General features: G+C 38.9%; 1 protein-coding gene across 3 annotated transcripts in view; it reads right to left on the bottom strand.

Moving 5' to 3' along the window:
* prdm5 (PR domain containing 5) overlaps window positions 1-18644 on the bottom strand; it is a 50376-nt gene that overhangs the window by 10952 nt on the left and 20780 nt on the right. For 2 of the 3 annotated variants that reach the window (XM_066671489.1, XM_066671488.1), the window contains exons 13-14: window positions 17283-17376; window positions 1599-1684 (exon numbers count right to left, since the gene is read on the bottom strand). In XM_066671489.1, the coding sequence (XP_066527586.1) occupies window positions 1599-1684; window positions 17283-17376 (180 nt within the window). Of the gene's footprint in view, window positions 1-1314; window positions 1429-1598; window positions 1685-17282; window positions 17377-18644 lie in introns of those variants that run through there. The other variant, XM_066671490.1, reaches the window with a different exon arrangement.

Here is an 18644-nt window from a genome sequence, read left to right on the forward strand (position 1 = left end):
TCCAGGTGCCCTGGATTCCCACCCAATCCAAAAAACTCATGATGATATAGTGAGTGACTATGTGAGGGTGTGATGCCATGTGATGAACTGGTGATCCTAATGATTCCAAGCAGGCCCCTGACCCACCACAAGCCTGAACAGGGTAAAGCAGTTATAGAAAATGAACATAGTTCAGTGTGGAGGATTCAATCGTATGAATGGTATTTTCAATGCCGTGTGTGGAAAGCTGAATGAAAAGATAAAAATGAATAAATAACAAACAAACAATATTTTCTTTCAAAGTCTGCACATACATTCACTTTTAATAATATAGTGATCACTTCAGTACTGTTATGTTTTGAGACATTCTGCAAGATCTCTACTGAGGGAGAGCACTGCTGCTGATTCAGGGACATCATTTGAAAGTGTGTGGTGTTCAGTTGTGTGGGGGCTTTGATGACTGAAGGATGACTAAAGATAAAAAATCTGTGGAATCTGTCATTGTATACAGGGACTCTCTACATGTGTTTGGATTATAAAATAAAGCCAGGGCCAGGCATAATTACATAACTTGTTTGTTTAAAAAGAAAAAAAACACGCTACCATGTAAAACCATGTACTGTCCCTTTAAAACCATGCTACCAAGCTGTAGTCGCGTGATTCTGCCCCTATCTGGCACATGGAAACAACCTAAACGCCGAAGCCGACCAAGCGACTTCAGCAGCTCGTACCAAAGAAAAACACAAAGCACAGCGTCTGTGGTTTGGACGTGCTGTGTGTTGACTATGATTAAGACGAACAAAAAGAAGTCAAATGTAAACACTGAGAAAAAACGGTTTCAGCGACCAAAGCGCTCACACACCAAACATAAACAGTGCTCAGAAAACAAGGAACAAGTGCCCAGCAACATTAGAAAAAATATTCCAGATTTAATACTGGGGCATATTTACAGCACAAGCCTCATAACTGAACTATGGGTCAAAAACACAAAAACAAAAATATTCATCGTGATAAAATGTACAATTAATCATGATATTGATTTGTGTTCATATCGCCCAGCACTAATCTATCCAAAATATAAAGAACCAAAAGTATAGAAAGAGGGGACTGTTCAAAAGTGGTGAGGGCCATCTCCATCTGGAATGTATACATGGTAGAGGCATTTTCATAAACAACTAGAAATTGTGGGGCCTAAATACTCAGAGAAACAGTTTATTAAACAATTTTCATATGCATTAATATACCAACTTCTCTCACAAGCGCTTATTTTTACAAGGACATAAATACACACACAAACACACACACACAAAGCATGTAGGATGAGGGATGGGGAGTCATGAGAGGATGGGGAGTCATGAGAACCAAAAAAAAAAAACCTAAAATTCCATTTGGGCAGCATTTCAGCATCACTTCAACCAAAAGTGAATGGAACAACTCATGTTCTCACAGCTATGAATAAAGACAAACAGAGAGAGTAGACAGACCGCTAGACAGATATAGAGACAGTGTGCTTATGTGCAGATATATTTCATTTCATCGGTTAATCATTAACATCAGCTAGTCAAACGTTCCAGCTTTTCTGAGTGAGCGAGTGAGAAAGTGGAGGAGACTCGTCTTACCCGAGTGTGGGTGCGGATGTGCATCTTCAAACCATCATTCTTGCTGAAGGCCTTGTCACAGTAGGGGCACTGATAGGGGCGTTCACCTAAAAACACACACAGAGACACACACACACACACACACACACACAATCATCATGGTCATCATCATGCTGGAACACACCTTGTTAAAATTCAGCTGTCAAGCAAGTACGTAACAGCTGCACATCAGCCCAGAGAAATGGCAGAATGTGAAGTGAATCTCGTAAGAGCCTAGACGTGAGCTGAGATGCCATGATGGACAAGTTGGAACAGATAAAAATACTGTGGCACCTTTTACAAAATAAGACATTCATACAGACAGTAAGAGAAATCTACTGTAAAATCATAAAACAAATATTTTTCTATTCTATTATCCTGTAATATGCAAAAGTTTGGGCACTCTTGGACAAATGACATTTTGTTGTTTTTGAGTGAAATAAGCTCAATTGATTGGTTCTTACAGACATACTCTGTGGCCACTCGTTCTATAACATTACCACAGGTATCCTAAAAGCCCTTGTGCACAGTATTCTAGTGGGACCTGAATCCTCAGCTTGGCACCTTCCAAGGAAGACTTCAATTTCAAAGATGAAAATGTGGCAATTTTCTGCTGGCACTCTGCTTACAGCACATCCAACCGCCCAGCATCTTTTTACTGGCGCTTTTGCACTATGTAATGAACCCAATTTCTTCATTATGCAGTTTTGCTGAATCCCCAGTATCTTCACTTTACCTATTGTAAAAACACACATAACTTCTTCCCGTGTGGAATCAGTAATGTCATTCTAGTGGTTTCCTCAATCTTCATGATCTCCATCTAGCCTGACCCACAGTGGGCGGGGTCACCAAGACCCCACCCTACTGCACATCAAAGCCAGGCTGATGTGACTGGGAGAGATGCTATCTGAGCATGCTCAATGGAGCTGCAAACAGGGAGTGACAAGCCGTCAATCACAGAGGGGGCAGACACGTGGATCTGTTTTAAGCTAAACTGATTTGGATCGAAGATAGCAGAGCGCAGCTCTGATTAAAGGTCTGAAGGCCCGCACTATGAGCTAACTCTGGGGATACACACCTCAGGCACCTCACGATCATCAAAGTTTTGACATTTAGTCTGTTTGCTTATGAATGCTAACAACTACAACTGAAAACGCCTGAATTAACAGAAATTTGAACTTGATAATAACTTTCGTTCCAGGACAATTACAAACATTAAAGCTGCATTGTACATACTATACCTTATATAAAAGACTATACTGACATAGTACATAGTACACTGACATTGTTGACAAACATTATTAATGATTAACAATAAACATAAATATAACTTCAGTGTATGGTAATGTAAAGTAAATCCAAGTAAGGCTACTTATATCGATGTATTCATTATGAAATGTGCAAACAGTTACAGGTTTTAATATGGCACTGACAATTAGCTTTACTGCTTCAATTCATTTTTCAGTTTCGCATGCTTCTCCAAAAGGATTTCTGTAACTGTGTCCAGTATTTGCTGAGAAGCACACCTTCACCCACAAGGCAGTTACTACAACTGTGGTTGTGGCATGTATGGCTGGAATCACTTTGCCGAGACAGAAAACCTCACACAGGACTGTACTCCGCCTGCTGTGTCCTTCACCATTGGGAAGTGGAGAGAAACCCAGGCCCATGAAGCAAAGTCTTATTCTAATTTCAGCTCTTTCTGAGCTAATAAAGTAGGGGTTTGTTGGATGGAGAATGGCTCCCTTTGGAATAAGTAATGTGTCTGGCAACTGGGACAGCTCCTCAAGGAAACACGAAACGGCAAAGCATAACTTAATAAGATGCAGTCTTTAGAGAGATGCCAACTGTTCTGCGTGTGTGTGTGCGTGTGTGTGTGCGTGTGTCTGTGCTGACTATACAACAATCTAAATTCTAATTCATGTTGTTAGAGGAACCTCTTAAGAGACTAATTGTTGGACAGAAAAGCATGTTGTTTAATTAGATAAAGTGAGAGATTGTTGGAACCTGTTTTTTTTTCAGTGTGTAATAAGGTTAATTAGCTTGGCTTCAGGGGAGTTAACAGGGTAAGATCCTCATTAAGCTCAAGATTGCTCTCAAGGCAAATCTGTGGTGAAATTACCAGCTACACAAAATGGCATTATTTTAACCCAGCAGCACCCTCTGACTCTCACATTACTCGGATGGCTACATTGCCAGATCAATTAAAATTTGTTCATTGCCTTATTGATATAAATGCTTCCAAATCGGATGCTTGAAACAAGATTATATATGTCTTTAAATTGAGAGTGTAATTACTACAAACTGGACCTTGAGCAACTAAAAACTGCAAGATTGTTCATTTACTAGCCCTGTGATAATTAAACTTTCTATAATCAGTAATTCCAATGAAAGAACAGCTTCTGTATCACTGTATCTAAAATATGTTATATACACTTAGCAAGTACACATGTTTTTACCTAGGTTTCCACAACATATCATTGGTTAATCATTACTTATATATTTGCCTTAGCAATAGTCTAATTCTCTAATGTGTTTTTGTGAGTGATTTAAACTGGATCAAATAAATAAAAAGGACTATCTATCTATGTTGTTACCAGTGAAAAGTGCAAAACAAAGTGTGTTAGAGAAGTGTTATATTAGACATGAGTAACTTGAACATCTGTGAACGTACCACTGAAAGATATATAAACATTTTGGAATGACGAATGCTACTTTCAGGGATGTACATATTTATATGAGCATGTCACCAGCGAGCTAGAATCGGTACCGGGTAATCAGAATACTGTTGCTTAATTACAGATCTGTGTACTTTCTGAATCTCAATCAAGTGTCTGAACACCTCGACCTTCCCTCCAAATTTTGACTCCAAAAATCAAAACTGCAGACTTCAGCCAACCAGCGCAGACTTGGCTCAACTAAAAATCAGGGCTAAAACCAGGCTAAAATTGTGAAATGTAAACCATGGCTTGACACATGATGAAGCAACAATGAAGACACAACAGCAAAAACTAATTATTAAAAAAAAAAATCCCATTTTTTTGTAATTAAGTGTAGACCATGGTAGAGATGTTGAAGAGTTCAGAGATTTAACAGCCTCTAGTCAAATTCTGTTTCACCATTCCAGACATGTTACATTCTTTAAAGAGCAGACTGTTGACAAACAAGCAGATCTAAACCCCAGATGTCAAATGAGAATATCAGAGAGGAGTGCTTTTTGTGTGTGTAACAAGTGGAGTATCATGTTCAAGCTTGTATTTTATACTAGATGAGTTCTGTGGAAGACAGCAGTGAATTCTGGGACTTTGAAGGAGACTTGTAATTTTATAAAGCTTGTAAAGCTGTATTAGGCCAAGCCAAAAATACCCTATAGTCTCACACCGAGGAACAGATGGTCCTAGTCTGGACTAACAATGGTCATGTACTGAAGCCATATTTGACTACTCAATTCCTGCTGAGCCTTTACTCTTTGCGTATACAAGACTGTTGGCTTTTCTGTCTCAGAGCACCAACAATCTCTTAAAGGCTTAGGCAGTGTCTAACCGACAATCAGGCAATACTCCAGACAATGGTATCAATGTCTATTTTAATCTGACACACAGCCCACTTATTTCAGCCAAACTGCAGTCTGACAGCATCATCCAGACGCTCTAATGATGGGATTTTCATTTTATTGTTATTTTGATTTTGCATAGTCACTGAGGGATTAGCATGTGAGACAGCTAAAATGTGTGTGTGTCTGTGTGTGTGGAGAAAGAGACTGGCTAATTGATTTAACATGCTCTGTAAGCGAACACCATGTGTGTGTGACCCCTGGGTTTCTCAATAGTCTACCTTTAGCCCCAGTTGTCCCCAGTGGCCACCAGTGCCCCAGCAAGCCAATCGATCCATTTGGCACTCCCCTAGCCCGTGTGAGTACGTGTGTGTCTGGTGCACAGATGGCTGTCCCTGTCACATACTTTGCCCACTGAGCATTTTGCTGTGGTTATGCACAGATCTTTGTAGCACTATGGCTCCAGTCTGAAATACACCAGTCTTGTCCATCACAAGCTTGATCCTGGCTTTATCCATGTCAGCCACACAGCGATAAGACCTACACACACTCTTTCTAAAATCACATAAGGAATTAGGAGGGCAGAATGAAAAATTAACACAATATTGATGTGTTTTAGCACATAAATATTTGGCTATGATCGCTGACTTTAATGCCCAATTTATCCGAGCTGCTCATTAATGACAAAGGCTTTGCTAAAGATGCAACATTTGCTCTGACACTCTATAAAAGGGTATATTTAAAATTCCGATCTTGCCAGTAAACATCCAAACATCAATATTTGACATTGCTGCTTTTGATCACTGCATGGTTTTCACAATATATAAGACACACTTGTTTAGAAGTGGCTAAAAGGGGAGAATAAACATTATTTGGTCTCGCTGTTCTTTAAAGGTTTTCTGCATAAACTTTTTTATTTTTTGGAGCAAGGGTAAACAATCAATTTGATTGGCTCAGCTGAGAGAAGCCACTGCCATATTAAAAGGATTAGTTGTGTCTGACGTCTAATGCCTCATGACTGTCCAAAAAAGTAACTCTTCGCAAACATTATTTATTGTCATAAACTTGTTACAAAGTGGTTGCAGAATCAGACAGAACCATCAATTATTCCAGATCTGGAATGAGGTTCCCCCATTTGATGTTGCCTGCTGTATAAAGATGAAAATGCAACACAAATAGAGATGTGAACTTGTGAGAGATTTTAATTATTTTATTTATTCATTTAGGTTTTTATTTATCTATTTGTGGCAGATAAGCAGACAAGAAACACTAACCAAAAAGAATGTCTTGCAATTTGCGTGGAAAGTAAATAAACGAAGGATGGTCTCACTTTTGCACTGAATTGCAGGTACTTTTTATACTCTTTTACCATTAATTGAGTTCTCTGAAACATTTGTTTCAAATAAAATGATCTGTCCCCTTCTGCAAACATGAATAATTATGTTGTCTATAGGACGTTTAGGAGATGCCTGTCTGTGATTTTATTTAAAATAAACCAAACCAAGTCACAAAACACACCAATATTATATAAATATACACATGCACACAAAACACAGATCTCATTACTGTGTGTATACAAAGAGTTCTCAATTTTCAAAATATCCAGTCAACAAAACACAAAAGAAATGCTTCAATCGAGTACAAAACTCTCCACAACCTCTTTACAGCTGTCATCTTATATAGGGATCATACAGTGAAAACTGACAAAGAGCACAATTAAATGTGGAACAGTATACAATAGAGAAACATGGGGGTCATAAATATAGACAGTTTATATACAGTCTATTCTTGCAAAAGACATTTCCACTTACAGCTCAGAAAAGATGACTAAATACTAGCATACCACACACGCACACACACAAGTACAGAGGATGGGATTTCAGGATTCAGATGTTGGTGCTGACCATATGTATGCGAGTGTATGTCATGTCTCAACACTATAGCATACACAAGACTACTGTGAGGACACAGATTCCTACAGAGAGGACATCCAGAGGAATTATCTATAACCAGACACACACACCCAGTAATGGACATATGCATACGTATACAACATACATAAAGGAGGACACATGGTCTGACTGACTCGCGTTCTCTCTCTCTCTCTCTCGCTCTCTCTCTCAGACACACACACACCCCACACACATCCTCTTCCTATCTAAGCTAAACTGAATACATATGTTCAGCTTCCTTAACTGTACTATAATATTTCATATTGATACACTATCTCATATGGATGCCATAAAGTGCTCTTTCAAGACTGCAGCCTTGACATCCTATATCTTTGTGTCGTTTTATGTCTTCGCCTGTTAAGATTTAACTGTTGCATAAAACCACTTGGCAGACCAAAGAAAATGTCTATAATCTGGAAAACAATATTTTTATTTTCTACACGCACAAGCTCCACCACTTTAATTCTTATGCATTCTTTAAAAAAAAATAACTTATGAGCAGTGCACTGTCCTTACTCTTTTAAGGATGACCCCCATAGATTTCATTCTAGTAGCTTGAGGGGAATTATTTTTTTTTAATGATTTCAGCATAGAGTTTTGCAAAACTGCATTTGTTACCTGTATCACCAGCAAAATTCAAACACTGTTTCAATTTGTTTGTCTTACAATGGATTTTAAACTCATTAAAAATGCAAACCTGCGTCAATGGCCAAATCTTTGCCTTTTCCAAATCATGACTAACCTATGATGTCATTTTCAGCGTCTACATATTGTAAGTGTTTCCTTCAGGTCCTCCTGCTAGGCTGTCCCCTTGGCAACCTACATCACACACAGCAACAAGGACTGAGACACACTTCACTACTCTGTGACATTAACACAAACACATACACACACCTGCCCTATGACATATTGCTGGACCCCAGCTGAAAAACAAAGCATTCATTCACGCTTGATGCCTCAGATGTGTCTGAAGGGGCATTTAGTTTTAAAGGGGAACACCCAGTTTGGCTCTTTAAACATTCTAACCTCCACTTGCTCCTTTACATCACACGACATATTTCACTATGTAAATATGCTGATCTGAGATCAGGGTAAAGTAATGTTCTTAAGCCTACAATGCCACAGCCTATTGCATGTTTCAGCATTCCTGATGCAATTCAGCAGCTAAAAGAGTCATGATGTATTTCTGACCTAACCTCTATTTGCTGAAATAGTATCATACTTTCAGTTTTAATGAAGTTACTAAAGGACAGAGAACTAGTTAATTCAAAGACAAGTTATAGTAAAAGTGAGCGTTGCAGCCATTTATGTTTTTCTTTAAACATGTTATGTTTATTTTTACCATTTACCACTTAGGGGCGCAGCGAGGTGTAAAGCAGGCAGGAAGGGGGTTGGCGAGGAAGTCAACAGTATTTTGACGGTGACGTATATGAACACAAGGGGTGTGTGCATATGTCCACGGAAGTCTGAGGTTTAGAATTTGCAAAGGAGGGTTTTTTTATTTACTCCTGTTGCTGGAGTATGGAGTATCTGCTCACATAACTCTAAATGAAACGGGTAACAATAAATGATATAAATGGCATATCCAAAGTTTTAAATGTATTCATTCATTCATTCATTATCTGTAACCACTTATCCTGTTCAGGGTCGCGGTGGGTCCAGAGCCTACCTGGAATCATTGGGCGCAAGGTGTGAATACACCCTGGAGGGGGTGCCAGTCCTTCACAGGGCAACACACAGTAACTCACACATTCACACCTACGGACATTTGTGAGTCGCCAATCCATCTACCAACGTGTGTTTTTGGGCTGTAGGAGGAAACCGGAGCACACGGAGGAAACCCACACGGACACAGGGAGAACACACCAACTCCTCACAGACAGTCACCCGGAGCGGGAATCTAACCCACAACCTCCAGGTCCCTGGAGCTGTGTGACTGCAACACTACCTGCTGCGCCACCATGCCGCCTGTTTTTAATGTATGGACTTTATGATTTTGAATTCCTGCTGAAGAGAACGAGTCTAAATGCCGCTATTGCTGACTCAATATATCACTACGCAGTGGCTTACGTTAGCATTTTTTGTTGTTTTTGTTTTTTGAAAGTCACTACAACACCTAAGCAACTTAATGGGGAAGTTCATTGTGATTTACACCAGAACTAAACACGTATGCAGTTATTTATAAACACCTCTGGACAGTTTTTAGTGTAATACTTCCATGTTTCCATGTCTACAACTGCTTCATCCTGTTCAGGGTTGCAGTGGGCCCAAAGCCTACTCTGAATCATGTAGCACAAGAGAGGAACGCTCCCAGGACACCTAGAGGAAACCCCCACAGACACAGGGAGAACACACCTTACAATCACCCAGACTGGGCTCAAACAAACACACCTGATAAATTTCACTCACTAACTTAATAGCTGCCATCAGCTTCCTAAAATCAAATTTTCCCCCAAAAAAAAAAAAAAAAAAAAAAAAAAAAGTTTGCAATGTTCAATATATTCTCACTAAGACACGGTCCAGTCTCTTCTTTCTGGTTTGTAGTTTTGGGGTACAGGAGTCAGGACAAACTGCTCCAGTTTTTGGATGGTTTCAGAAAATACAACTGCATCCCTGGAATGCCCTGTTTTGATTACAGCAGCTGGTTATCCCTGTCAGCAATAGCAATATGACATGTGCTGATGTGGGCTCTCAAAACAGTGAATATATGAATACAGCTGTATAGGAATAAGGCTGTATGCCTTCATGCAAAAATGCAAGCTACTTCTAGCTTTCTTATTGCCTTTAGTTACATCACTGACAATCCCATCTTAAAGGATGTGTAAATATTTTGAGCTGTGGAAAAAAAATGGCTTTGAAATTAGTGGAAGGCCATAATCACTAAACTTATATTAAAAAGCTATTGTTTGATTTCCATCCTCTTCATCTTTTACTTCCTACTTTGAAAAAATGTAATAAATAAATAAAATTCTAGTTTTTTTTTTTTAAACTGTATTCTATTTAAAAGTTTAGAACAGGAAAAACATATCTAGGATATGAAGTGGGAAACTAATGTGTAAAACAAATTAAAGTAGGAGAAAGCTGTTTCTAAACAGTTTTTGGGAACAGTGCTGGTAAAAGGGTCCCCACCAAGAAAAAGTGAGTGACTCTTGCAGAACAAATACCCGTCTTAGCAGGCTGAATCCGTAGCGGCGCCTAAGAATGACCTCATCAACATACTGGAGCAAAAGAACCATCACAGCAGGCTGCTGGCACTTGGGCAAGCTGATTTTGAGTAAATCCTCCCTGCTCTGGGATCTGTTAAACCAAAGCCTATGCCACCACTCATACAGTGACAGGCATATATTTAGTCATATACAGTCCCTGTCGCAGAGGCTGAAAGAGTTATCCTTCACATTCGTGGGAACTTTAATGTCAAAACAGGAAATCCTATGCCTGGAGTCAGTCCCAACGATGCGATGAATGCACTGAAAGCTACATTAATTTTTTGATAGAACTTTGCAAATATATCCATTCCTTTTAAAAGCAACCTTAAAAAAATAAAAATCATCAGTAATTTTGGCATTGCTTTTGTTTTAAAAGCTGTTGTTAAGACCAGTTTTTCCTCTAGCCCAAAATTAACTAGTCAATCTAGAGAAATGTGACCCATTATATAAAGCATTGTTATAGAATTAAGACAACAACAAAAAACAAGCAATGTATGTAATTACATTAACATGTCACAGACGAACTGTTCTACTCATAGAATTCCTATCAAAGTGATTGGAGCTGTTTTCAGCATGTGAACTTCAGAAAGCTTCTCACCAGTTAAAAAATTTTGACTTATGACAAGAGTCTGGTTTTAGGTTTACAGGCTAAAGACGTTTAGTTTAAGGATAAGACTAGCTTTAAGCTTTCAAAAAGAGTGTTTTCTATAATAACAAACATTGTTTATAGACTCTTCCTTTGCAGGTTGACACACACACAGGGATTAACCCTTTTGGTCTGTCAGCACTGGTCTTCAGCACTCTCAGGAGGGAGCACAGGGAGGATGCTATGGTGTTTCTTGTTAATCCTTAACTGACTTCCTGAACAGCAATGTCCCTGAGATAAATACTCACAATAAGTGGAATAAGATCCTCCTAAACACATTATGTAAGAGCTTGCCCATCTGTTTAAACTATATACTTCATTATTTATTGACATTGTATAGTGGGGGAAACACTGCAAGGGAGAAGGAGAGGACAGAGACAGTGGGAGAGAGGGACAGAGAGAGAGAGAGAGAGAGAGAGAGAAGTGGGAAAAAAAGAGGCACCCTAATAAAAATGAAAGGAAGCCTGGGCTAGAGAAATGGGGGCCAGATTTACAGGCAGGACAGGTCAGAGGTCTTGTTGCTGGATGCCTTCTTGGAGTGCTCCTTTCTTCCCTTTCCCTTCTTTTTACCCTCCTCTTTTCTTCTCTTTAGGTGCATCCCTCTCTCCCACCCCTCCCACTGCATTCCCCAACACCCCTCTCTTTGTTTATCTGTACAAACACACTTAATATGAAGCTCTATACACTTACAAATGAAAACACAAACATTCTCACATTCACGATGCCACCAAACCTCCACAGATTTATCTTGTTGTCATGGTCATTTGTCATTTTTACAGCAGACACATTTATATGCATGTGTGTGTGTGAGAGTGTTTTTGTGTTAAGGGCTGTAGTGTTAATAATGGGTGGGTTGTGTTAAGTCTGTGGACAGACAAAGGGCCTCTAACCCCATAAAACCCAGAATGTGTCTGATATAGCTCATTAAATCTGTCTACAGTGGTCAGAGCCTCACAGAGAGGGGACTCTAAAAGCAATCTCAAAGCCACACCTCATTTTGAGGCTTTATAAAAACTGAGAACTGACACTTTATCATAGACTCATTCTGTTTAAAATGGCTGTCATGTTTTCCTGCTTGCAGTCCACCTGCAGTGGACAGTTTCATCTTTTTCCTTCACCCTAGCTTTTCATCAAGTTCCTATTGATCTGAAGTAGGTGGTTCAAATCAGAATAAGCCCAACTCTGGCAGATTTCAGATACATTGACAGTTTATTTTTCAGTTTTAAGCCTCTGACATAGAATCAGATTTTCCGTTACAGGATTTGTGGTGTTTTTTTTTTGGTAATGTTTTACAATGTTTAGGCATGTCACTGGATATACCAGCCAAAAACCCAATCATAATCCTAATAATATTTTATATTTTTTCCTGGTTACCTTTATAAATAGTCAGAGAGGTCATAGTAATAGCCTACTGCTATGGTGCTACGGCACATTTTCAAACTTGTATTATAATAAACTGAACAATGAAAAGCAGGCAAAGGAGTGCATTTATTTCTATATTGTGTCTACTTTGTCCATGATAGTCCCACAATACTTTTGGCCACTTACAGCATGAGAGAAAGCATACACACCACCCAAATCCCTATTAAAAGTAAACTGGCATTCAGAAGACAAACTGGTTAATAACAAAATAAAACCCAATTCTACTGAGCTGATGTATCTTACTTATTAAATACTCTTAAATATATATACCCAAAGGGAGATTGAAAAGAGTTGATTAAGATGTTGAGATGAAAGGTTATTGGGATGGGGGATGGGGAAGGCAGGAAGCAGTGTTTGTAAGGTTTTTTTGTTTGTGTCCGCACACATATGCAAGTGTGTGTGTGTGGCCTGAGCTAAAGCTGTTGCTAAAGTTGTTATGGCAGCACACAGGAATGTCTGGCTCTCCATTATCAAGGCTCTCTGTCACTCTTTCTACATTTGAGAAGAACACAGGACAGCAGCATTCAGTATGGGAAGCCGTTCAGGAAATAATTATAATGTACTTTGTACATATATATTGGTTTATGGAGAAACTACTTGGTTTAATGGCACATACATTGGTTTTAAACTGTTGGTTTGTATATATTGGTTTGTTGGTATATATATTGGACTCTCAGTACATACATTGGTTTATTAGCATATACATTGGTTTCTTGGCATATAAATTGGTTTGTGGGTATATATATTGGTTTGTGGGTATATATATTGGTTTGTGGGTATATATATCGGATTACCAGTACATACATTGGTTTTCCAGCGTATATATTGGTTTGTGTATATCGGTTTGTTGGTACATACATTGGTTTGTGGGCGCATATATTGGTTTGTTTATATCGGTTTGTGGGCATATATCGGTTTGTGGGCGCATATATCGGTTTGTGGGCGCGTATATTGGCTTGTTTATATCGGTTTGTGGGCATATATCGGTTTGTGGGCGCATATATTGGTTTGTGTATATCGGTTTGTGGGCATATATCGGTTTGTGGGCGCATATATTGGTTTGTGGGCGCGTATATTGGCTTGTTTATATCGGTTTGTGGGCATATATCGGTTTGTGGGCGCATATATCGGTTTGTGGGCGCGTATATTGGCTTGTTTATATCGGTTTGTGGGCCCGTATATTGGCTTGTTTATATCGGTTTCTGGGCATATATCGGTTTGTGGGCGCATATATCGGTTTGTGGGCGCGTATATTGGCTTGTTTATATCGGTTTGTGGGCATATATCGGTTTGTGGGCGCATATATTGGTTTGTGTATATCGGTTTGTGGGCGCATATATTGGTTTGTGGGCGCGTATATTGGCTTGTTTATATCGGTTTCTGGGCATATATCGGTTTGTGGGCGCATATATTGGTTTGTTTATATCGGTTTGTGGGCATATATCGGTTTGTGGGCGCATATATTGGTTTGTTTATATCGGTTTGTGGGCATATATATTGGTTTGTGTATATCGGTTTGTGGGCATATATATTGGTTTGTGTATATCGGTTTGTGGGCGTGTATAATGGTTTGTGGGCGCGTATTGGTTTGTGGGCGTGTATAATGGTTTGTGGGCGCGTATTGGTTTGTGGGCGTGTATAATGGTTTGTGGGCGCGTATTGGTTTGTGGGCGTGTATAATGGTTTGTGGGCGCGTATTGGTTTGTGGGCGTGTATAATGGTTTGTGGGCGCGTATTGGTTTGTGGGCGTGTATAATGGTTTGTGGGCGTGTAATTTGGTTTGTTTATATCGGTTTTTGGGCGCATATTTATAGGTTTGTTTATATCGGTTTGTGGGAGCATATATTGGTTTGTTTATACCGGTTTGTGGGCATATATATTGGATTCTGTGCTGCATGGTAGAAATTTGCCGCTCAGTGCTGTTCAGCGAGTAGCCTGTTTTGATTGTGCTGCGCGATTTTAATGAACCTCAGTTTGGACAAACTTTTGACATATTCCAGATAAAACCGAGTGGCCCGGTGACCGAGCTCCGCGATTATAAATACTAAATAAAGGTCATAATAAAGATAACAAAGCTCAGACTAGCCGATTGGATTACGTTCTACAACAATGTGTTTTCTACGACGCTGAAGTTAGCTCCTGATTCGCAGAGCCGCGGTGAACGAAAGGGACTGTTCGATGTGTACATAATGCTGCGCACATTGCTTTTAACGCTTCATGGACTAATGAATAGCGCTAAATACAGGAAGTAACAAACTGTTTACCCTCACAACACACAAAACAAGCCATAAACATGTACGACATCTTTTCTTTGTTCTTTTACACAATTGACAATTATTTTGTTTATTTAATACTAAAGGTCTCTGCAGTTTAAAATACTTTAAAGAATTTTTATACATTATAAAACAAATAAATAGTAGGTATGTTAAACACATGTTTAAATATGGCATATTGAGCAATTATGTACAAAAAAATAAAAAAATAATAAAAAATATGAGGCTGAGTTTCTGGAGGGACTGTGAGGTTCTTAATCACTTTGGGCCAGCACAACTACACATCCTAGGACAATTTCCCCCTGTAAGGAAAACATGGATTTAGCCTGGCCCGACCGAAATGATTTCATACTTTAAAACTTTAAAATTCCCTCCAGAATCTCAGTTTCACATTCATTTTGTTTTTTTGGTGCACAATTGCTTAATATGCAATGTTTCCAGATTAAAATTGAAGTATCATATAAACAAACCAAACGTCGATTGAGTAAAGGAACAAAGAAAAGATGTCGTACATGTTTATGGCTTGTTTTGTGTGTTGTGAGGGTAAACAGTTTGTTACTTCCTGTATTTAGCGCTATTCATTAGTCCATGAAGCGTTAAAAGCAATGTGCGCAGCATTATGTACACATCGAACAGTCCCTTTCGTTCACCGCGGCTCTGCGAATCAGGAGCTAACTTCAGCGTCGTAGAAAACACATTGTTGTAGAACGTAATCCAATCGGCTAGTCTGAGCTTTGTTATCTTTATTATGACCTTTATTTAGTATTTATAATCGCGGAGCTCGGTCACCGGGCCACTCGGTTTTATCTGGAATATGTCAAAAGTTTGTCCAAACTGAGGTTCATTAAAATCGCGCAGCACAATCAAAACAGGCTACTCGCTGAACAGCACTGAGCGGCAAATTTCTACCATGCAGCACAGAATCCAATATATATGCCCACAAACCGGTATAAACAAACCAATATATGCTCCCACAAACCGATATAAACAAACCTATAAATATGCGCCCAAAAACCGATATAAACAAACCAAATTACACGCCCACAAACCATTATACACGCCCACAAACCAATACGCGCCCACAAACCAATATATGCCCACAAACCGATATACACAAACCAATATATATGCCCACAAACCGATATAAACAAACCAATATATGCGCCCACAAACCGATATATGCCCACAAACCGATATAAACAAACCAATATATGCGCCCACAAACCGATATATGCCCACAAACCGATATAAACAAGCCAATATACGCGCCCACAAACCAATATATGCGCCCACAAACCGATATATGCCCACAAATCGATATACACAAGCCAATATACGCGCCCACAAACCAATATATGCGCCCACAAACCGATATATGCCCACAAACCGATATACACAAGCCAATATACGCGCCCACAAACCAATATATGCGCCCACAAACCGATATATGCCCACAAACCGATATACACAAACCAATATATGCGCCCACAAACCGATATATGCCCACAAACCGATATAAACAAGCCAATATATGCGCCCACAAACCGATATATGTGCCCACAAACCGATATATGCCCAGAAACCGATATAAACAAGCCAATATACGCGCCCACAAACCGATATACACAAACCAATATATGCGCCCACAAACCGATATATGCCCACAAACCGATATACACAAACCAATATATGCGCCCACAAACCGATATATGCCCACAAACCGATATAAACAAGCCAATATACGCGCCCACAAACCGATATATGTGCCCACAAACCGATATATGCCCAGAAACCGATATAAACAAGCCAATATACGCGCCCACAAACCGATATACACAAACCAATATATGCGCCCACAAACCGATATAAACAAGCCAATATACGCGCCCACAAACCGATATATGCCCACAAACCGATATAAACAAACCAATATATGCGCCCACAAACCGATATATGCCCACAAACCGATATACACAAACCAATATATACGCTGGAAAACCAATGTATGTACTGGTAATCCGATATATATACCCACAAACCAATATATATACCCACAAACCAATATATATACCCACAAACCAATTTATATGCCAAGAAACCAATGTATATGCTAATAAACCAATGTATGTACTGAAAGTCCAATATATATACCAACAAACCAATATATACAAACCAATATATATGCTAGGAAATCAATGTATAAACTGATAATCCAATATATACTCACAAACCGATATATACAAACCAACAGTTTAAAACCAATGTATGTGCCATTAAACCAAGTAGTTTCTCCATAAACCAATATATATGTACAAAGTACATTATAATTATTTCCTGAACGGCTTCCCATAATTCAGTGTGTCCCAATGGGGGAGCCATTAGTCTATATTATCCATAAAATTGGACTGTTGAAAATACTGTTTTAAACTACTGTGTATAAAACTACTATTTCTTTTAACCAACTAAACTGTTTTTTTATCTACACAATACAGGAATATTCACATATTTTTATGGTATGAATATACAGTAAAAGGTTAACGGTATAAAGTGTGTATGAGGATGCTGTGAAAAGGCTGTATTTGGAGAAAACCATGTTTGAGGCAGGTGTACTAACCTGTGTGGCTGCGGATGTGCACTCGCAAAGTTCCGTTACTAGCAAATTTCTGACCGCAGTATGGACAAATCTTCTCTTTCTCTCCTGTGTGTGTCTGGTGAAGAAACAGAAAACTAAAACATTATCTACAATGAAATATTATCTGAACAATTACACAAAAATACAACATCTAAAAACAAAACTTTTGATTTCAAGAAGAAAAAAACACCTAAGGGAAATTGCTTCTCTGCATTTGACCCATCCGTGGTAGTGAACGCACAAACACACACTAGAGAGCAATGTTCACACACACACAACCGGAGCAGGGGGCTGCCAACCACCTCTGCGCCTGGGGAGCAGTTTGGGGGTTAGGTGCCTTGCTCAAGGGCACTTCAGCCGTGAATGAATTTTCTCTTGCTGGTCCCCGGAATTGAACCAGAGACCTCAAGCTCATTTCTCTATCTTCAAGGCCACAGCGGCCCCCAAGTCTAGTGTAAATGAGACATTTCCCATACAATTCAAGTTCATTTAGATTCATAGGTCTATTTTAAACAATTTAATTAAATTTTTCTCAACACTTCAGTAATACAGCAACAATTTAGAACATTTCTTCACTCTTCTGCAAATGAATTACTGAACTTTTATGCAATGTGAGTCATTACAAATCAAATGAAGTTGTTAATTAAGAAATTAAGTTATAAAAACCTTAATTTTATTGTGTTGTGTGTGTGTCCAAATGTGTGTGCCCACATAATAAAAACTGAGTAATCTTAAGTCAAAAGTTATAAATAATGGTTAAAAAAAAAGAAAGTAAAATAAAATCTTAGCCCTTCCTTTCCCTCCCTTCATTTCTCTCTCCTTTGCTCCTGTTCCTCACCTTATCCACTCAGTTCCTTTCCCCACTCCTTATCTCCTCCACCTCATCTCCACCTCCCTCTTTAATGCCTCCCCCATTCCACTTTTCACTTGACCCAGCTATTGTCACACACACGTGCATTTTTCCCCATACAAAAAAAAAAAATAAAAAATATATATATATATATACAACATAATTTTTACAGTATTGCACGTATCATTTAAATTAAGTCCATACCTACAATATACGCAAATCTATTCTTTCTGCTGGTTCTTATAACAACACAGTATTTCTCAAGAGCCTTTAGTCAGTTTCCAAGAGAGTGTGATTTCCATCTGATCTAAAATAATATTACCTTCAAAACCTAGCATTTATTTTATCTGCCATGAAAGCTCCACATAGCTAACATTCTGCATGCCTTGTGGTCTGACTTTGACCTGTGTTTTACTTTGGAGTGAGAGATGACAAGAAACCAGGCTACAGTATGAATCTGGATTACTGTACCTGCGGTGGCGATTTAATCAATG

This window comes from Hoplias malabaricus, chromosome 5 (assembly GCF_029633855.1).
Source record: "Hoplias malabaricus isolate fHopMal1 chromosome 5, fHopMal1.hap1, whole genome shotgun sequence".
Lineage (NCBI taxonomy): Eukaryota > Metazoa > Chordata > Actinopteri > Characiformes > Erythrinidae > Hoplias > Hoplias malabaricus.